Below are 17,423 nucleotides of genomic sequence, written 5' to 3' on the forward strand. Positions count from 1 at the left end.
GTGGGGCTTCTTTACTGTATGGATTATTGACTAATTTATATGCGTGTTTGTTTTGCATGACTGGAACCAGATTTAAAATATATTTTATTCCAAATCCAGGAGATATAAACGGCATACGTACACATATTTTTAAATTAAATCAACGGAAATCGGTTGTAAGGAAATATTTTGCATTGGAATAAAAGTAAAACAAACAATAGCAAAGTGAACTGGAACTGAGAAGAGATGAGATAGATTGAAGACAGAGAGGAGATAGAGAAGAGGGAAGATAGGAAGAATGTATATGAGAAGGAGAGTGAGATAGTGAAGACAAAACAAAGTGTACAGAGGAATAGGGGTGAGAAAGGAATGGAGACAGAGTGGAGAAGCGGAGACAGGGACAGAAAGATTGGAGACAGAGGCTAGTGTAATGAGGAATCTGAATGGAAAGAGAATGAGACAGTGGAGACAGAATGGAGATAATGTGGAAACGAAGGACAGACAGTTCAGACAGAAGAGATCAAGTGTGGACGAATGCAAATAATAAGGGAGAGCATGAGAGAGGAAGAAAATACAGAATCAACTGGGGGAAGGCGGAACATTTATCCAAAAATATTCGAAATGTGTAAGCTGATGAGCTAGTGGAAAAGAATTGCAGTACAAGAAGAAAATACTTAATATTGAAATAGTCTTCTTCCCACAACATTCTTCGGGGAGGTGGCAGTTCTTTGTTTTTTATATTCTTTATTTCTATATGTTATTCCTAGATTAATTATATAAATTAAATAAGAGATTTTAACATCTTTGTTCCTTTTATTACAGGATATAGATAATAGGAAACAGGTAAACTAAAACACTAATCTTAATGTAAAACAACAATACTAACAGACAGCCGCGTACCCAAGTTTTATTGTTATTAGTTTATTTTACTGGAGTCTATCGTGACTGTATACGTTTTCCTTTTCTTCTCCTTTCAGTTGTGAAGTCTGCTTTTCTACGACCACAATGTATCATCGGGTTACAGCATTACAATTTTACTTATGCTTTCAGTGGAATGTGTACTCTAGTATACTCTACCGTGTTTCCCCGAAAATAAGCCCTAATTTTTTTTTCCAGGATGCTCATGATATAAGCCCTCCCCTGAGTTAAGTCAGCCAGGAAGACAGATTTCTTTCGTCCGTTGAAACACATGACAGACGTACTCAATTGTAAAGCAATGATGTTACTATATAAAATAATATAATTTCATTACATAGATGGCTAATATAAATTATTTTAATTAAGTATTTGCAAATGAAAAAGCGGGCACTTTTGGAGGAGAGCTATACGCTTAGGTACACATGGAGTCGCAAGAAATTCAGGGTTTGGAGAGTTACGACTTGTTCCAGAAGATGACATGCGTGTATAAGGAAAAAAATATTGATTTAGTACTTGAATAAAGGAAGATTTTTGAACATGAAATAATAAGACATCCCCTGATGATAAGGCCTAATACCTCCTTAGGAATAAAAATTTATATGACCAGGATTTTCTTCTTTCTTTTATTTTCGCTGTCATCAACATGTAGCCATTTTTCCATTAGGCCATACACGGTTAAAGCAGAATTGTCAATAAAATAAAAAAAAAATATTCTTTGTATGTAGCAGGATATCTGAGAGGGTACAAATAATAAGCAAAATAATAGGAGGACGAGGAATATCTGAAAGGATACTAATAATATGCAAAATAATAGGAGGACGAGGAAAGCGAGGGTGGAGGGAAAGAAACGAAGATCGATAAACAGACATCAGTGGTTTTAATAGATCATTTTTGAGCTTTGACTTCACATTGCGAGACTAAATGACCAGAGGTCTTGTTTGTTTTGTTTACAGTCGCAACTCTGCCTCTACACCTCCACTGTCTTTCCTGAACGTGCAGGCACTCATGTACTCTTCTGCGAGCTCTGATTCACAATGCTCTTATGGGTAATTGGGAAAAGATTTGTTGGATTCCATTCCTAGTGTGTGCTGGGTCTCAAAATGACGGCGTAGGTCAACTTTGCGCTGGAACGCCCTCCCGCACTGTGCGCACGCAAAGGGTTTGAACCCCGTGTGCTTTCGGCTGTGTGTTATCAGGTTCGACGACTGACTGAAGGCTTTTCCACACTGTTTGCACTTGTGAGGTTTCTCTCCTGAAACAAAAGCGAAGTGGTTCAGAAGGCTGTCGAGAGAGAAAATTATATCAGTATATATATCGAGAGAGTAAATTGTCAGTAAGTAGACTGATAGAATGATCTGTTTTTAAATCAGTTTGGGATATTCGATTTGCGAGTCAAAAATAATTTGGAAATAATAATAATAATAATAACAACAACAACAACAACCAAAATTTTTAAAGCGCATACTCACACTCCTATAAGGAGCATGCTCTTAGCGCGTAAGAACAAGAACGAAACCTGGACAGGATACGAGGGACAGGAAAACAAACAAATAACATATGAGCTATAAAAGAATAAAAAACATACCAAACGAAGAATAAAATCAAATACACAAAACACAAAGAGGAACCAAATAACAAGAACAAGAGCTGATAGTAACATGAGATTGTAAAAGGAAGGGTGTGAAAAAGGACTAGCATTATGGGAAAGGTTGTTAGGAGTAATGTTAGGAGAAATTATTTTTCTTTTTAGTAATAGCACTTTGAGCCCGCCTTTAATGGTGGGGAAAAGCTCTATATAAGGTGACCAGACGTTTCGGGGGCGAAAGCGGGACACGTGCCGATGATGGTGTCGTCACCGTCAAAAAACGCCGAATAAAGTGATTTTTAAAGACAATCGGGACATTTGATGGACTTGCCAGAAAGCCAGAAAGCGGGACATTGGGCGTCCCGCCCGATATTCAGGCGGGACACGAGGTCAAAAGCGGGACTGTCCCGCCTAATGCGGGACGTCTGGTCACCTTATCTATACAAATTAACATCATCATTATGATTATGATTATGATTATGATTATGATTAAATGAGAAAAAAGCTAGAAAAAGCAGGTTACAGACAGGAGCTAAAGAGTGCCGAAAGACAGGCTAGACAAATAAATAAATAACAAAACAAAACAAAAACAAAAACAAAACAAAAACAGAAAATGTAGCGATGCAACAAAACAAAGAGACGAACATATGCAAACCACAAGTTCAAAAAAGGCCATTTTGTGCTGTTAATATATCTCATAGGTCTTGCATGGCTGCCAACACTGATTTCCCATTATCCAGTCATCTCAACACCTCTCAAATTAATTTCATTTTAACCTATTCTCTCTGTCAAAATATTTTCGCGCCAGAAAATGTCAGAAGAACTCCCAAGTGGCCAGCAGCGCGCGCAATACCAGGATCCCTTGCGCACCAGACATGCGCACTGGTCCCTGATCTCTTTGACAAAGCAGACGACAGATCTCGACAGCTTGACTCGCCTCCTGAGATTTCTAGATGAACGCTGTGATCTTTCATCGCCGCCAGTTCATCCTCTACTCTCGACACGCTCAATCTCTGACTGAATATGAAATCTCGCGGAACATTTTGGTGGTAGGTCGCTGACATTTGTATTGACCTTTACGTGGCTCGCGTATTAATTTTAATCGAGTGAATCAGCGGTTCATGGTCGTCCCAGCTCGTGCAGCTCCGTGCACGCTCTTGTCTTCAACATTTTACCACAAAGAAATTTATCTAAACTCATTATTATGTTATGAAGTGGAGGGACCAAGACCTTACACAACACATCAACGCTTCACCGCATTTTAAAATGTTTTCATGAGAATTATACAGCGAGAGGAGTAAGTTGAGTTCATTTTAGATTTTTTAAAAAATGATGAAAAGTAAATGGATAAAAATTTCAAGATTAGGTTTCCACAATATTTTAATTAAAAATTAAATTACGATTTCAGAGCAAGACGAACCAGAACGGAGTGGTTGGCGTTTCTTTGCAAACTTGGCATTGGTGTGGAAACAGAGAACTCCGTCAGATCATATACAATCATTTACCTCGGGTGACCTCCCTGCTCATTAATAATTAATCAGGCGCTGATGTGCAGGAAAGGCCGTGTTACCCGAGGTACAACAAGAAAAGGGTAATGTATACACCGAAGCGCCATTTGATGCGATCCGAGCGGGGGTCACTCAAGAGATCACAGGCTAATCGAGGAGACCCGTGGAAAAGAATACAAACAGACAGAAGCGATAAAAAATCGAAGCTTTGTCGGACAGGAAGGAAGAACACGCAGTGAGTAAAGATGACAAATAGATGACAAGATGAGAGATAGACATTTGCTTTATCCACTCCTCGGGTCTTTCTATGTAATTTCTGTCTAATCGTTTTCCTGTCTGTATGTGGATAAATAACTTCTGAGTAGTTTGTACAGCTGTGGATAGCGACCGATATCGGGAAAGCAGCTACTGTGAGTCACAAGCAATTTTCGAGAAAAATCTCGCACACCTCGTAGGTCCGCAGGGACCACGGGGGGTCTCTGGTTAGTTCGAACTGTATTCATTTCAAATTCCTAGCAGAAGCATAATGGGAAAAAAATCCCTTGTGAAAGTGAGTGCGTATTTAAATGCATAAGTTCGTCAGCTGTTTTTATGGAATTTTGACTTATAAGTTTGACATCTTGGAGAGTGAAACAAGCAATATGAAGCTGTATATACTATAGAGCAACCATTATCCTTTCAGTCCACAAGATGATCACATCCCGCTTTAATATCGTTGTATTGCACTCTTCTGTATAACGCATATATTTCATTTCCAAGTAAGGAAATGTCCTCTCTGAATCCTCTTTATTCAAAAAATTAGTATTATTATTTGCATGCATTCTTTAATAATGCTATTAACACATACACACGTTTTAATAATAATCTCATGCACCCACATACCTGTGTGGATGTAGGTGTGTTTCTTCATGTCCGACTTTTGGTGGAAGCGCTTGCCACAGTAGGGGCAGGGGAATGGACGGGTGTCGGAGTGGATGAGAAGATGGGTGGAGAGGGTGGAGGAGCGCTTGAAGCTCTTGCCGCACTGCGCGCACACGAAGGTGCGGCTGTGCTCGTGCACGGCGCGGTGCTGGTCGCGGCTGACGGCGTGGCCAAACGTCTTCGTGCACACGTCGCAGGCGAAGGGCCGCGTGCCGGAGTGCAGGCGCCTCACGTGCACTTCCAGCCCATGCGGCGTCGTAAACAGCTTCGGGCACTGCGCGCAGCGGTAGCTGCATGGCACCTCCGTCATCGTCGCCGAAGGAGGAAGAGGATGATGATGAGGATGAGGACCTCCCGCGGACGTCACGAACAAGGACGGCCCAGGTGAGATACCGGACATGATGTCAGAAGCCGAGGGATGATGGGAGCTTGGATGACACAGGTTGGGGTCTTTCTTGTCGCAAGGATGAAGGCTTTTCGAGTTTGTGGTGGTCTCGGCGTATGAATCGCAGAAGCCGAAGCGCAGGTCTAAAGTGGCGGCACCGGCTTGCCACCAGCGGCAGGGATAAAACAGACTTGGAGGAAAGAAGCAGACCTGGTTGAAGTTTCCTGGTGCCCAACAACCAGTGTCGCTTCTCTTTGGAAGAAGGTCTCCTTGGTCCCTCTTTCGCATCTTCATCCTGGCACCACTCTGTTTGTCATCTGCAAACATCAATAGGGAAGTGCGTGAATAAGTGTACATTTTGCATCCCTCTCCACCTGTGATTTAGAGGGTGATTTGTTTTCCTAGTGATTGGGTTAAGGCTCAGACACTAAACTCGCTAAATCTGGACTATCTATCTTTGGTTGTCAAGGTGCGCGCTAAACATCACCATGCACAGAATGAGATAACACGTCCACAGATAATCCTACTTAACATATGGGGCCAGATAAATTTCGATTACAGAAAAATTTTGCATCACTTTCCCTTAGAGTAAGGTAGGAAACATAAATGATCTAGTGCAGTTTCTTTCTCACTCAAGTTTAATTAATTTCATTTCGTTTCATAAAATTAATTTCAATTTAATTAACTTCAACGGGTACTCAAAGTTAGTAGACCAATCAGCTGTTTTTCTGTACTGAGAATTCGTACTCTGTGATGATGAATTTATAAAAAAAATTTAGAAAACACTTCCTACTGGCTGATTTATCTTCTTTGCAGTCAGAGGAAATCGCAGACGATAGCCACGGTCTGAAAGGTTTGAAATTTCCGTTGACTGTAGCAGACGTGCAAGACAAGCCTGAGGCTGGGGAATTCGCCTCGCTTTCATTAGTCTTTGAATTCTGGTGACCTGCAACACACACATTTTCATCAAATAAATGTCCAGTTTACCGTCTATCAATATCTATTCAAAACTATTCAAAATCTCCTTTCGTATTATAATATATAGATTTCCCCTTCCAATTTTCGAGTTCGAGAAAAATCATGGACTTTTCGCTTCGATACTTAATATATCATCATTAACTTTCTATTCGATCTTGAACTCTTGTGTTGAGCTTATAGCTTGTAAATTGTTAAAACTGGTAATTCAAACCAGTTTAAGGGCGAACATTTTGTGAATAAGTGATCTCGACTATTAAAATATGAACATATGTTTGACTTTCCTTGGATGATGATGGATGATGGATGATGGATAAAACCCCAACCAAATCGCAATTTATATAGCGCATGATCACATTCACGAAGAAACTCGCTCTGAGCGCGACAAGAACGCGACGTGGACAGCATACGAAGAACGGAAGAATAAATAACAATACTAACAAGTAACAAAAGACTAACATAGAACATAAAACTTATTTCAGACTCCTGAATTGTTAATCTTGTAGCAAAACGATGCAAAATACTGTCCGCTTGCTTATTGTCCAAAGAAATTTTATTTTATTTTATTTTATTTTATTTTATTTTATTTTATTTTATTTTATTTTATTTTATAACTAAGATTTCAAATCCAAACCAATCCTAAAAAGCTTGATATTCTTTCACTCAAAGCATTTTTCTTTCTACATTTTCTACAAAATTTCTTTCAAAACCTACTTTTCGAATTAAAAAAACTGCTAACAAACAGACCGGGTGGTTTTCACGGGGCCTCAGCTACCTGAAGTTTTTGTCACTTGATCACTCGATCATGTAATAAAAGAGTTTTACCTGACACCGGCCGCGCATAAGATGAAACATGCAAAAACATTTTTTTCATACAGAGCGATGTTTTTACTGTATTCATAATCACGTTATTATACAGATGAACTGCAAGGCGAGAAATCCTATCCCTCCTACAATTTTTTTCTCCTAGGTTTGTAAACATGGAGACCTGTGGAGAAATCTCCTCGGTCTGAAACAGCAATTAGTAGTTGAGGAGATAGCAGGCGTTTACTTTGCGATTGAAGACGAAACCAAACGCACCTCTTCTTCGGGAGAGTAAGCGGAAGAAAGGGAGGAATTGAAAAAGAAGTGGTTTGTCCTTTAAGTTTCCAATTAGCACGTGGCAAGAGATTGAAAAGATGATTTAATTTAGCGAGATTTGGTTTGTGAAGAGCGCTTCGTGAAGTGATTCTAAGATGGTCGCTCGACGAATGGCAGTCGAAGATTTGTAAACGTGTCATGCATATTGCATGATATGGAAACTGTAATCTGATGAGCTAGAGTTTACCCCGAAACTATTGTGAATTACCGATTAAATGATTTGTTTAAATGAGGGAAAAAGAAAAATCCCATGGGAAAGAAAAAGAAAAAAAAAACCGAAAGAAGAAAAGGAAAGGAAGAAGAAAATAAAAAAAATAATAATAATAACGCAACAAGAGAAAGAAGGAAAAAAGTGGAAAGACAGGAATTAAGGAAAGAAAATAGATAAAGAATAATTGACGAAGGAACGAAAAGAAATTATGCAAACAAGAAAAACACGAAAAAAAAAAAAACGAGAACCAAAAAGAACAAACGAACGAACAAAAGGTATAAAGAAAAGAACAAAATAAATAAAGAAAAAATAATTAATTAACTAACAAACAAAGGAAATAAAGAAAGAAAGTAAAAAAAAACACCATAAAATTTGACATTTCTGTTCCTTAGGGAATCCTGTTGATATCAACGAGATACTATCACATTTTGTTAACTACCTCTTAGTTTGAGTCTACCTGTAGCCATAAATAAGAAAAAAAAAAGGACAGAGAGCACTGATTAAGAAGTAACTGGCGTCCTAAATATTTCTCGCACCAGCTTAAACGACTAAATAAAATTGATAATAGTAAAATAATAATTCTTTAAGGCGTCCAATCAGCAAAATGTTCAACGGTGTTGAAAGAATAAATGTTTAGTATACACGATGTAAAGTTTTTGACATTAAAATAGTTCTTTCAATTTGAACACCTGTCAAACATATCAAAACTTTACAACAAGCAGTGGTATAGCTTTGGGAAATGATATTTACAAAAAGAGATTATCAAAGGAACGATTCCGGTGATGATGGATGATGGATGATGATGATGATTGATGATTGATGATCAGGATGATTATGATGAATATTTTAGCCTAATAATGCAAAGAAACAAAATTAACAGCAATGCTAGTAAACATACAAACTGCCACCCACTTCTTTCAATATCTCTCTATCATCAGTGTCTCAGTTGTTTCCTGTAATGTAACTCACCCGGAAGTGACGGGACGACCAGCCGGAAGGCACTGACTCTGCTTTCATGGCTTTCTCTGACGCTACTTGCGCTATCGTCGATGTTTTCTGTGACGTAGCGTGTGTTGAAGCCAGGCCGTTGTGTAAGGAAGATGGAGTCTGTGTGGCAAGGACCCATCACATGATCTGCCATCACTTTCTCCTCATCGTCCTCCTGGGAGACAGGCACCGGGATCCGCGGCATGCTGGTCGCTCTGAAGGGCTTCAATGCCACCAATCGGTTAAAACTATACTAAAGCCTGACAGTCTCATTAAATTATCTTCACTTAGTAAAATATTGATAAATAAATATCCATGACTGGGATGCCACCACACTTTACACAATAATAGACACAACAGCTGACGTTTCTTAAAAGGAGTGTTGGGTGTCTGGTCACGCTGACATCTTTGGCAAGACCCTCTAGGGAGAAAGTTCCCGCGGTCTACCTACGCAACTTAACGACCATGCACAGACTTCTTCAAACCCCAGTTTGTCTCAACATTCCATCGCCAACTGAAAGTCACGGTGCCCCCTGGTTCCTTAACTCATGTCGTCCTCCGGAACAGTTCCGCGGAAAGGAAGCCACGCCCCCCACTTAGCAGACCGTGCCATTGATGGCGACACCGCCAGCGCTCCGCCAATCAAAACCTTTGACGGCAACTGTTCGCACGTGCGGGTCTGTAGTGATCGGGCTTTGTAAAGGCAGAACTACTTTGCCAGTCGAGTCACATCAGCGAGTAAAATGTGTGATCGAAAGGAAAAACAGTTAACCATGAGGTCAGAATGATGACAAAGTTTCTGCGCATGACGGAAGAAACAAGCACGAGTCACAGCTACGACCTTTATGTCCTCTCGAGTGAAGTTTTCTAAATATCATGGGTTCTCACCACGTTCTCTGTCATGTCGTATATCTGTGTGACTGTGTCTGTGTTTGCAAGTTTGTGGGGGTTTTTAATTTTTAAAAAAAGTAATTGTTATAAAAGCACAAAACAATACCATGACCTATTCATATACGCCATACTCCTGCATTCATGTTTCAGACAGCTGCATCTTGATGATAATGATTAGGAGGATGTCGACAATGCTGATGATGATAGAATATGTAGAGCGCATTTTCCAATGTGGTTTGTGGGAAAAAAGTAGTTAAGACTACAAACGAACCGACAGTCAACCGTTAAAAAAAAAACCACTAGCGTCAGAAAGGAGATAATACTAATGACAAATATGAATCAGGTGCGACTGTGCGCACAACACTCTTGATAATGCAATATATTTCTTAAAGAGATAGTTTTGAGACCAGACTTGAAAGCTTCCAACGTGGATACAGTTCGAAGAGAAAGGAGGATAGGATTCCAAACAATGGGGTTCGAGAAGCAGAAGGAACATCTGACAAATTTCTCCTGTCTGATGCGTAGCACAGAGATGAGGGAACACAAACTAAAGAGACAGACTCGGGTGGTGAGGCATCAGCAGCTCAGGCAGGTATGATAGTGAGTGAGTGGGTTGTGCCCTTGCTTGCTAACGTGCATGTGTTTACAGTATGCTTGTTTGTGTTATGTAGATGCATGCCTGTGTGTAGGTGTGTGAATGCTGGGTTCTGTAAGATACATTCAGTCAGTCAGAATGAACAAACGAATGGATGGACCAATTATACGTAGCTAGGTAGTAGCAAATAAAAAATAGGAAAAGAAAAAATCGACAAGAGAAAGAAATACAGAAAATAAGAAATGAAGAAAAAGAAAAGAAAACATAAAATAGGAAATTTAAAATAAAAAAAAAAAAAGAACGAACGAACGAAGCGTGAAAAGCAGTCGCTTGCCTATCTGAAACATCAATTTAAAAAAAAGTTTTGTTGTTGTTGTTTAGGATAATCTGCATCTTTATTCCCAAACGCGGCAATGAGGGTGAGAAGGTAGGAAGAATCGGGTGGCTTCTTTGATGTGAGCCTGCTGTTGTAACGGTTCAGTCCATGTTTCCAATCGAGACGATGATTTTACCGGGCGAACGAGATGAGGGCTCAGAACTAACAGCCGCCCCTCAGCCCTTGAATAACGGACGACCAGGTGTGCAGTCGCGAGCGAAAATATAAGGGTGGGGGGGATTAACTTATGGAAGGCTTACTGGCCTTGAGCACATGCTAATTCTTTTGTCAATCACTCGCGGGTAGGGAGGCCTTGAAAACTGCTTTGCCTGATTTGCAAATTATGTGATGTGAGTTGCGGCCGTTGCCCTCATAAGGGATGATGCCGCATTTTGGTGTTTTAAAAAATCGGTTAATGATGAGAATGTTTAACAAAATAAAAACGCATTGCCCCTTACGATTTGTCTAGCTGTGTGGGCGGGCTTGCATGCACAGCTTGAGATAGAGACATTTTAACAGCCTTTATCCTTCCTGCAGCAGGTTGCCTCTGCCCTCTTAGCACTTTGTCTCTTTGTGATGTCTTTATTCGTATATTTTTTCTTTCTTTCTCTCTTTCTTTCTCTTTTCTTTCTTTCTAATGAAAATTAAATGACATGGCTAATAGACCTTCCCAACAAACAGCTAATTCGCTTGTTTTCTATAATCAGAATTCAGAAGGAACATACTTTTGTTAAATATATCTCGTCATAAGATAGCTTCAGTTGCTGACAATAAGTTTTTAGTTGTGTAATAGCAGATTTTTATTTTAAAAAACACAGTTTGCCAGTAAATTTCGTCTCTAAATAACAAGAACACCTGGTTTTCTGAAGATTGTTTTGATTCCTGTCCTAAAAACGACGACCTTGAGGTCAGGAGGGCTGAAACAAAAAGAAGGCAAACCCTCTCTCGGTAAGTGCGTGTGCAGTGGACTGTGTCGCGTGGAGCATGATGCACATGTTTGCTTTGCCGCCATTAGCTCGACAAGCGAAAAAACCGTTGGCCTCACGTGGCTTTGTTCCGCCCCCACTAGGTGGCGCTTGCTCGGCTACCTGACGGCAACAGCTCGACCTTTGCTTCTCCCCTCCGCCATCGCATGCGGGCCTGCATTCACTGTGTCAGTGGGTGGCTCTTGTGCCACCTCACCGCAGTGCATTCACTCAAACTTTATTTTAAAAATCTTCCTCGGTCTGTTGGATTACATTACAGAGAAATCGTAACTCGTAAATTTTGCACAGTCTCATTTGTCTGTAATACAGGTTTAATTGTGTAATGGCTGTCGTGAAGTGGAGATAACTCCTCGATGCTGATGCCGTAAAGTGATCATCAGTTTAATATAATAAGGGATTGATGATATCGATATATAATTAATAATTCACATAACGAAAGCTTTTGTGTTACGGTTTAGTGTAAACGTAGTTGTGTTTGGTACTCAGGTTAGACAAAGTAGAGGTTGAGATGGTCGCCAATGCGCTCGTACAAACACACAAACACATACACAAAGACTGCGAGAATTACAAGGTGCTGTTGTACTCTTACCGTTAAAAGTTAACATTCAACATTTGAGGGTTGTCGGAAGTTTTATAAATCTTACACAAAAATGCGTAATGGGCTGCAATTCCACAGAGAATAGAACTGACCACTGATCGCTGATTGGCTTAAGTCCCTCCAATCTGACTGTCGTCGTGAGTGACCCAATCACTTAAAACAAACTGAAAAACAGAGTAAGCTATTTCTTCTCGTTATATCTTACTTAGGAAAACTTGAGGCAAAAATTTAATCGGCGTGTGTGAGAGAGAGAGAGAGAAAACCCTCTGAGGGCAGTGTATGATATGTTTACGATTCGGTTGAATGTCACACGTGTTCACAAAGCCGATTGTTGAGGGTATCCTCCGGGTTCTCAGGTTTCCTCCGCACTTTGTGCGGGTGCACGCGAAGGTGCATTTGATGCTTTCTTTAAAGGTGCATGCTCGTAGATCTGTGTGTGTGTGTGTGTGTGTGTTATGGGGAAAGATACTATATATTGAACTACAATTTATTTTTTCCCCTTGCCACTGGCCAACTGAAAGTTTATTACCTAACAGCGTTTTTAACAGGCTTACAAAAATTTGCAAAAAAGAGGATTGGGAAGATTCTCAGATTTCAAAGACAGCAACAGTGGGTAAACAACGCACAGGTTAAAAAAAAACCTTGCACAAAAACATTGGCTGTGTTTAAGTTTCAAGTGAAGCCAACAAAGCCTTTGCAACATGCTCGCTAGCCGATCAGACATCTCACCCGGATGTTATTTGGTCTAACCCTCCAATTCCCACTCACGAAATACATGTCTTGAAACTTTTTCTTTTTTAAAAGTGAAAATGAAATCGATTTGAAGTACTCTTTGCTGATCTTCACGGTCATACCTTCCTTCTCCAACCACGCCTGCCGCTGAGAAGGAAAGGACCTCCACCTTTCTTGCCTAATTAGGAGGTCTGAGATTTGGCACGTGCACGGCTTGAGCAACTTGCACGGCAGCTGGGTGGGAGCAGTCGAGTAAGCGCTTGCGTGGGTGTGTCAAGACACGTGGGCGATAGTGAATGGCGTCTGGAGACGGATATGACATCATGGAATAGTCACGTGGTGTGCTGGACATGGCCGCTAGATCTACTTGACAGGAGTTAGCTGGTAATTCCCCCATCTGTTCTTTTTTTTTTTTACACTCACGTGTTATAGAGCTACTGTAATGCCCCCTTTAATACGTGTTACTGTTGTATTGGGGAAGTGGATAAAAGGTAAAAAGAAGTCTTCCCATGGGTCTCGGAGTCAGCGTTACGCGAGGGCGGTGCCTGTCTCCTCTCTTTCGCTGCTAACCCTCTTTGGAGTCAGGTAACAACCCCGCTCCCAGCAACGGCCTAAAAGAAAAAAAAAGCTTGGTTGACGACCAATATTTTACCTCTGTTGCGCAATTACTGCTGCGCCTTTGTTATGGAACTACTGTTTGTTACCTTTATTATATCATTACTGACATGTCTTCTGTTACATAACTACTGTGTACAATTTACTACTAACTGCTACTGCTGCAGTTAAAATAACATTCTCTCTTATTTATTTATTTTTTTAATCTTGTCTTAAACGCACTATAAATACGCAAATCATAGAATCATTCAAGTTAAGCTTCTCACACTTGACAACATACTATACATGAATAATTATTGCATAGAAAGACAATAATACACAAGGGATACGTACAATATGCATAAAAGGAATCCTTTACTCGCCTAATGGAAAGGGTAGATCGCATCTTACAAAATATCCGAGACAGGGGTACACCCGTCTACCAAAAATCCCCAAGTGCACTTTCTATTTCTTTCCCCCTTCTCTCTTCCAATTAAAAATAATTGTGTTCTAGTTCTCGCTTTCGTATCGATGGGCTTTTAATTAACTTCCTCTCTTTTTAACACATGCAAAATCTTTTGTCAATTACTATAATAGGTGTTTTGAAAATAGACTGCTTAAATTAATTTTGTATATGTACTTAGGTTTTGTATAATTATACCCTTAACGTGCTAACCTGTGAAATCTTTTAGAAATAGTTGTCATAGAAATATTTTGCACTAGAATCTCAAAGCCCTTTTTCTGTGCCCATTGCTTCTCTTACATCCTGTTCCTCCCACCGTTTTCCCCTTTAAAAACCTCGGACTGTCTGTCTCGCTTCGTTCGAACCCTTTCCTCAACACACTCGGAAAACCTCAAAGTGTTTAGCTTTATCGAAAACAAAATCGAAACAAACAGGAAAGCCTTTTCAGCGGAAAACAACAGGCGAATGGGAGAATTTTTGTCTCCGTGGGACCAGAATCTCTTGCCACCGGATGGTGGTTGATTACAGAGAATAAAAGGTCGCAACCCTGTGGCGGAAGTGTTTGCTAAGCATTCACGCCTCACCTGTGCGGAAAGCGGGGACCTCTTGGCGAACAAGCGGGACTGTGTCGATGTTTTAGGGTGGTAGGCTCTGTTTGTGTGAGTGACAGAGAGTGCGTGGGTGTGTGAGAGAGAGAGAGACGCTCCAGATATACATAACGAAGAGTCAAATTTACTAAGATTTCAATGCTGTAGTTCTAAAAAATTTAGTGCCAAATCCTGTAAACTTGCATAAATTGACAAATTTAATATCTGTGTGCACGATGAAATGAAATTTTTCAGGTGAGAAATAAAAACTGGATGATAACATTCTCCGGTGTCAAGTAAGCCGCTTCGGTTGACTGAATATGCCAACGACTTTAAAGAGTTCTTTTCACATTTCATTTTAAAGAAAGAAAAAAAAAAGAAAACAAAAGAACTTGGGAAAAATTGTTAAAATAAAAGATGCAAGAAAAGCTATCACGGTTTCAAGCCGAATGTTTTTAACTACACGTTCTCAAACAAACATATTCAAAGCATCATTCGATAACTAGCACTCAGTCACTTGGTGTAAAGTGGGTGGAGAGTTTAAACAAGTTTAGCGGAACATGGATGGAGTGCTGCTACAAGCTGGAACACCTGACAGTTCCCCGGCAATGGTTCACAGGTTAAAAGCGTATTCAAGATTGAAGACAGACTCATTTGTCGATGGAGTTTCACCTCCGACCCCGCAACACGCCTAACTTGCTGCTGTAGGAAGCGAGCTCGCCTTGCCTGACTGGCCGCAAAGCCTTTTGTTTGTCGCCACGCCCCTTAACTCTGCGGTGCTCGCGTTCTGGCCAGGGAGTGGTCTCCCATGGCAAGCGGCAGGTGTGCAGATACACAGGATCATGACAGACTTTCAAAAACATTCAAATTGTGTTATGGCAGGACAAATTTCGAAGCAAGATAATAAAATTCTGAATATTCTAAATAAAATTTGCTTTAAAAATTTGTTGTGGAATTTGCAATGACATGTTAGCGGTAAAAGCTGCTTGGAAATGAAAACACAGCTTGTTCCTCTCTCTAGTGCTGCGAGTGACTGACGAATATACGTACTCTCATCGCTTAGATTAAGCATGTGTCATTTTGATTCTCTCGAGTGGTTAATGGTAGCTTTAAAAAAGCTGCACTGGTGAGGTTTCACATGACTGTGGTTACTTTGTCCTGTTTTAAATTATCTAATCTTTCTACCACAACTGTATATGGAGTGCACTGGCAGGCCTTAATATCAGAGAGATTCTTGAGTAGAATTGGAAAGCGAAAAGAAGACAAACACACTTGGCACTAATAAGGTTTAACATCACTGTGTTTCTAAATCAATGGTCACTTCAGTAACAGTTGGATGTGTCTGATGCTGTTGACTTTCTGGAATAATAACCATCTACTCAGGAGTTTTATACCTAGCAGCACTCTTTTCTTGATTTTTCTCACCATTGTCATGTTGCCACATTGCATGCTGACAAAGCCAGTCTTCATATAGACCAGCTACAGAGATGGGTTCACTCTTTATGTTGTGTATAAATGGGATCTGGACTTGTTTATGGAAAACATAACTTCCTTTCCTTGTAAGATTACATTTTTTGGTTTAACCAAATAAAGTATGTGAAGTGCAGGAAAAAAAAAACTTTCAACCCCATAATATCCAAGAGGACTTTTGCTATCTTATAGTTATCTAGTTATAACTATCGAATTTTTAGTTATAACTATCGAGGAGCTAAAACGGGGATTCAAATTTAAAAATCCAAGACAGTTCCATTGTCATCATTATCGGTCAGAACTATGAGAAAGAGAAAGAATGAGAGGAAAACCCGAGAAATGGAGGCTTCATCAGAGCTTGTAAAGTGGTCGGCGACTTGAACTGCGCTCAAACATCAAGCCTGGCTACACCAGTGATTAGTATTGGTAAACTGACTGTTCCACGCAGATCCCTATTCCATCATTCTTTCTCGTTCTCTTTCCCTCTCTCTCTATCTCATTTGACTTAGCATCCCCCTTCCACCCTTCTAGAATGAGTGGTTAAAGCAGAGAGGGAAAACTTGAGGTTGCGGCAAAGGCTATTAAAATTTCATCAGCTGCAGAAAACTCTTCTCCGCACCCAAGCACAGTTTACCTAAAGGCGCTATCGATGGTCGTGGCGGTTGTTTAGCAGAGGAGAGAACTGCTGTCAAAGGCACACCTGTCTGGCCTGAGCGGTCTTCCCACTGTGGGATCGAATGGTCGCACAATCTTTTATTTGTTCCGGCGCTGGCATTGCTGAACCGCCGGCAGCCCCCCTGATTGACTGGCGATCGATTCGTCTCCGTCGACATCGACAAAGCCTTCACTTTCTCTTTAAAAATCGCCGGTTACAAACCGTTGGCCACCTTTTTTCAAGAATATGTGCATCCGAAACGAATGCTCTTTTACCTGTTTTTCATTGAGTGAACAACCGTGTTAGGAGAGGGGGGATTGATATTGGAGGAGGAGGGGGCGGCAATTCCTGTAGGTTTGTTCATGTCAAGGTAGACAGGTACGTTTTAAACTAACAAACAAAATAAAACTAATAATATTAAATAACAATAAAACTAGATGGTTTCTTAGACATCGCCTTAACTAAAGCAAGTCAAGCAGCTGTTGATCGCGAAGTGATGATACTGATGGATGAAGATTAGAGATTGGTGTGTGCGTGTGTGAATACTTTCCATATTAAAAAATCTTCAGAGGTGCATTGTATGCATTACTGGAATTCCACACTGATCTGAAAGTTTTTATGCAGCAAATACACTCGTTATCATGTACATCGAATTTTAGCAAAATAAAGGGAAAGTTAGACCGATTGCACAATCATTTAGTTCATCTATATTAGCTGCACTTAGGTTTGCTTCACAAGGTTATGCTGGTTTTAATGACTGTATTGGCACCAGGAATTTTATCTCAATGAACAAGCATGTTTGACATTTTCCACAGCAGGACACCAGTCACAAAGGTTTGTTTAAGAGCCCCTTAAGGCCAGAGAACT

At 40.3% G+C, this 17,423-nt stretch overlaps 1 protein-coding gene and 1 long non-coding RNA gene across 2 annotated transcripts; one reads left to right on the top strand and one right to left on the bottom strand.

Moving 5' to 3' along the window:
- Nucleotides 1-1,286: 1,286 nt before the first annotated feature.
- Nucleotides 1,287-8,955, bottom strand: LOC112555910 (endothelial zinc finger protein induced by tumor necrosis factor alpha-like). Its single transcript, XM_025224485.1, has 4 exons — nucleotides 8,592-8,955; nucleotides 6,090-6,242; nucleotides 4,873-5,613; nucleotides 1,287-2,149 (listed from the first exon to the last, which is right to left on the bottom strand). Exons 1-4 carry the CDS (start codon nucleotides 8,812-8,814, stop codon nucleotides 1,938-1,940), a joined length of 1,329 nt encoding a protein of 442 aa, XP_025080270.1. The 5' UTR covers nucleotides 8,815-8,955; the 3' UTR covers nucleotides 1,287-1,937.
- Nucleotides 3,006-7,638, top strand: LOC112555911. Its single transcript, XR_003097562.1, has 3 exons — nucleotides 3,006-3,531; nucleotides 3,891-4,225; nucleotides 6,113-7,638. It is a non-coding gene; the product is annotated as an uncharacterized LOC112555911 (long non-coding RNA).
- Nucleotides 8,956-17,423: the final 8,468 nt, after the last annotated feature.

Source organism: Pomacea canaliculata, linkage group LG14 (genome assembly GCF_003073045.1).
Source record: "Pomacea canaliculata isolate SZHN2017 linkage group LG14, ASM307304v1, whole genome shotgun sequence".
NCBI lineage: Eukaryota > Metazoa > Mollusca > Gastropoda > Architaenioglossa > Ampullariidae > Pomacea > Pomacea canaliculata.

Coding starts and splice junctions, on each gene's coding strand:
- LOC112555910 (XM_025224485.1), bottom strand. CDS start 8,814: ATGCCGCGGATCCCGGTGCCTGTCTCCCAGGAGGACGATGAGGAGAAA. Junction 6,243..8,591: donor GGTCGTCCCGTCACTTCCGG/GTGAGTTACATT, acceptor TGTGTGTTGCAG/GTCACCAGAATTCAAAGACT. Junction 5,614..6,089: donor CAAAGAAGATAAATCAGCCA/GTAGGAAGTGTT, acceptor TGATGTTTGCAG/ATGACAAACAGAGTGGTGCC.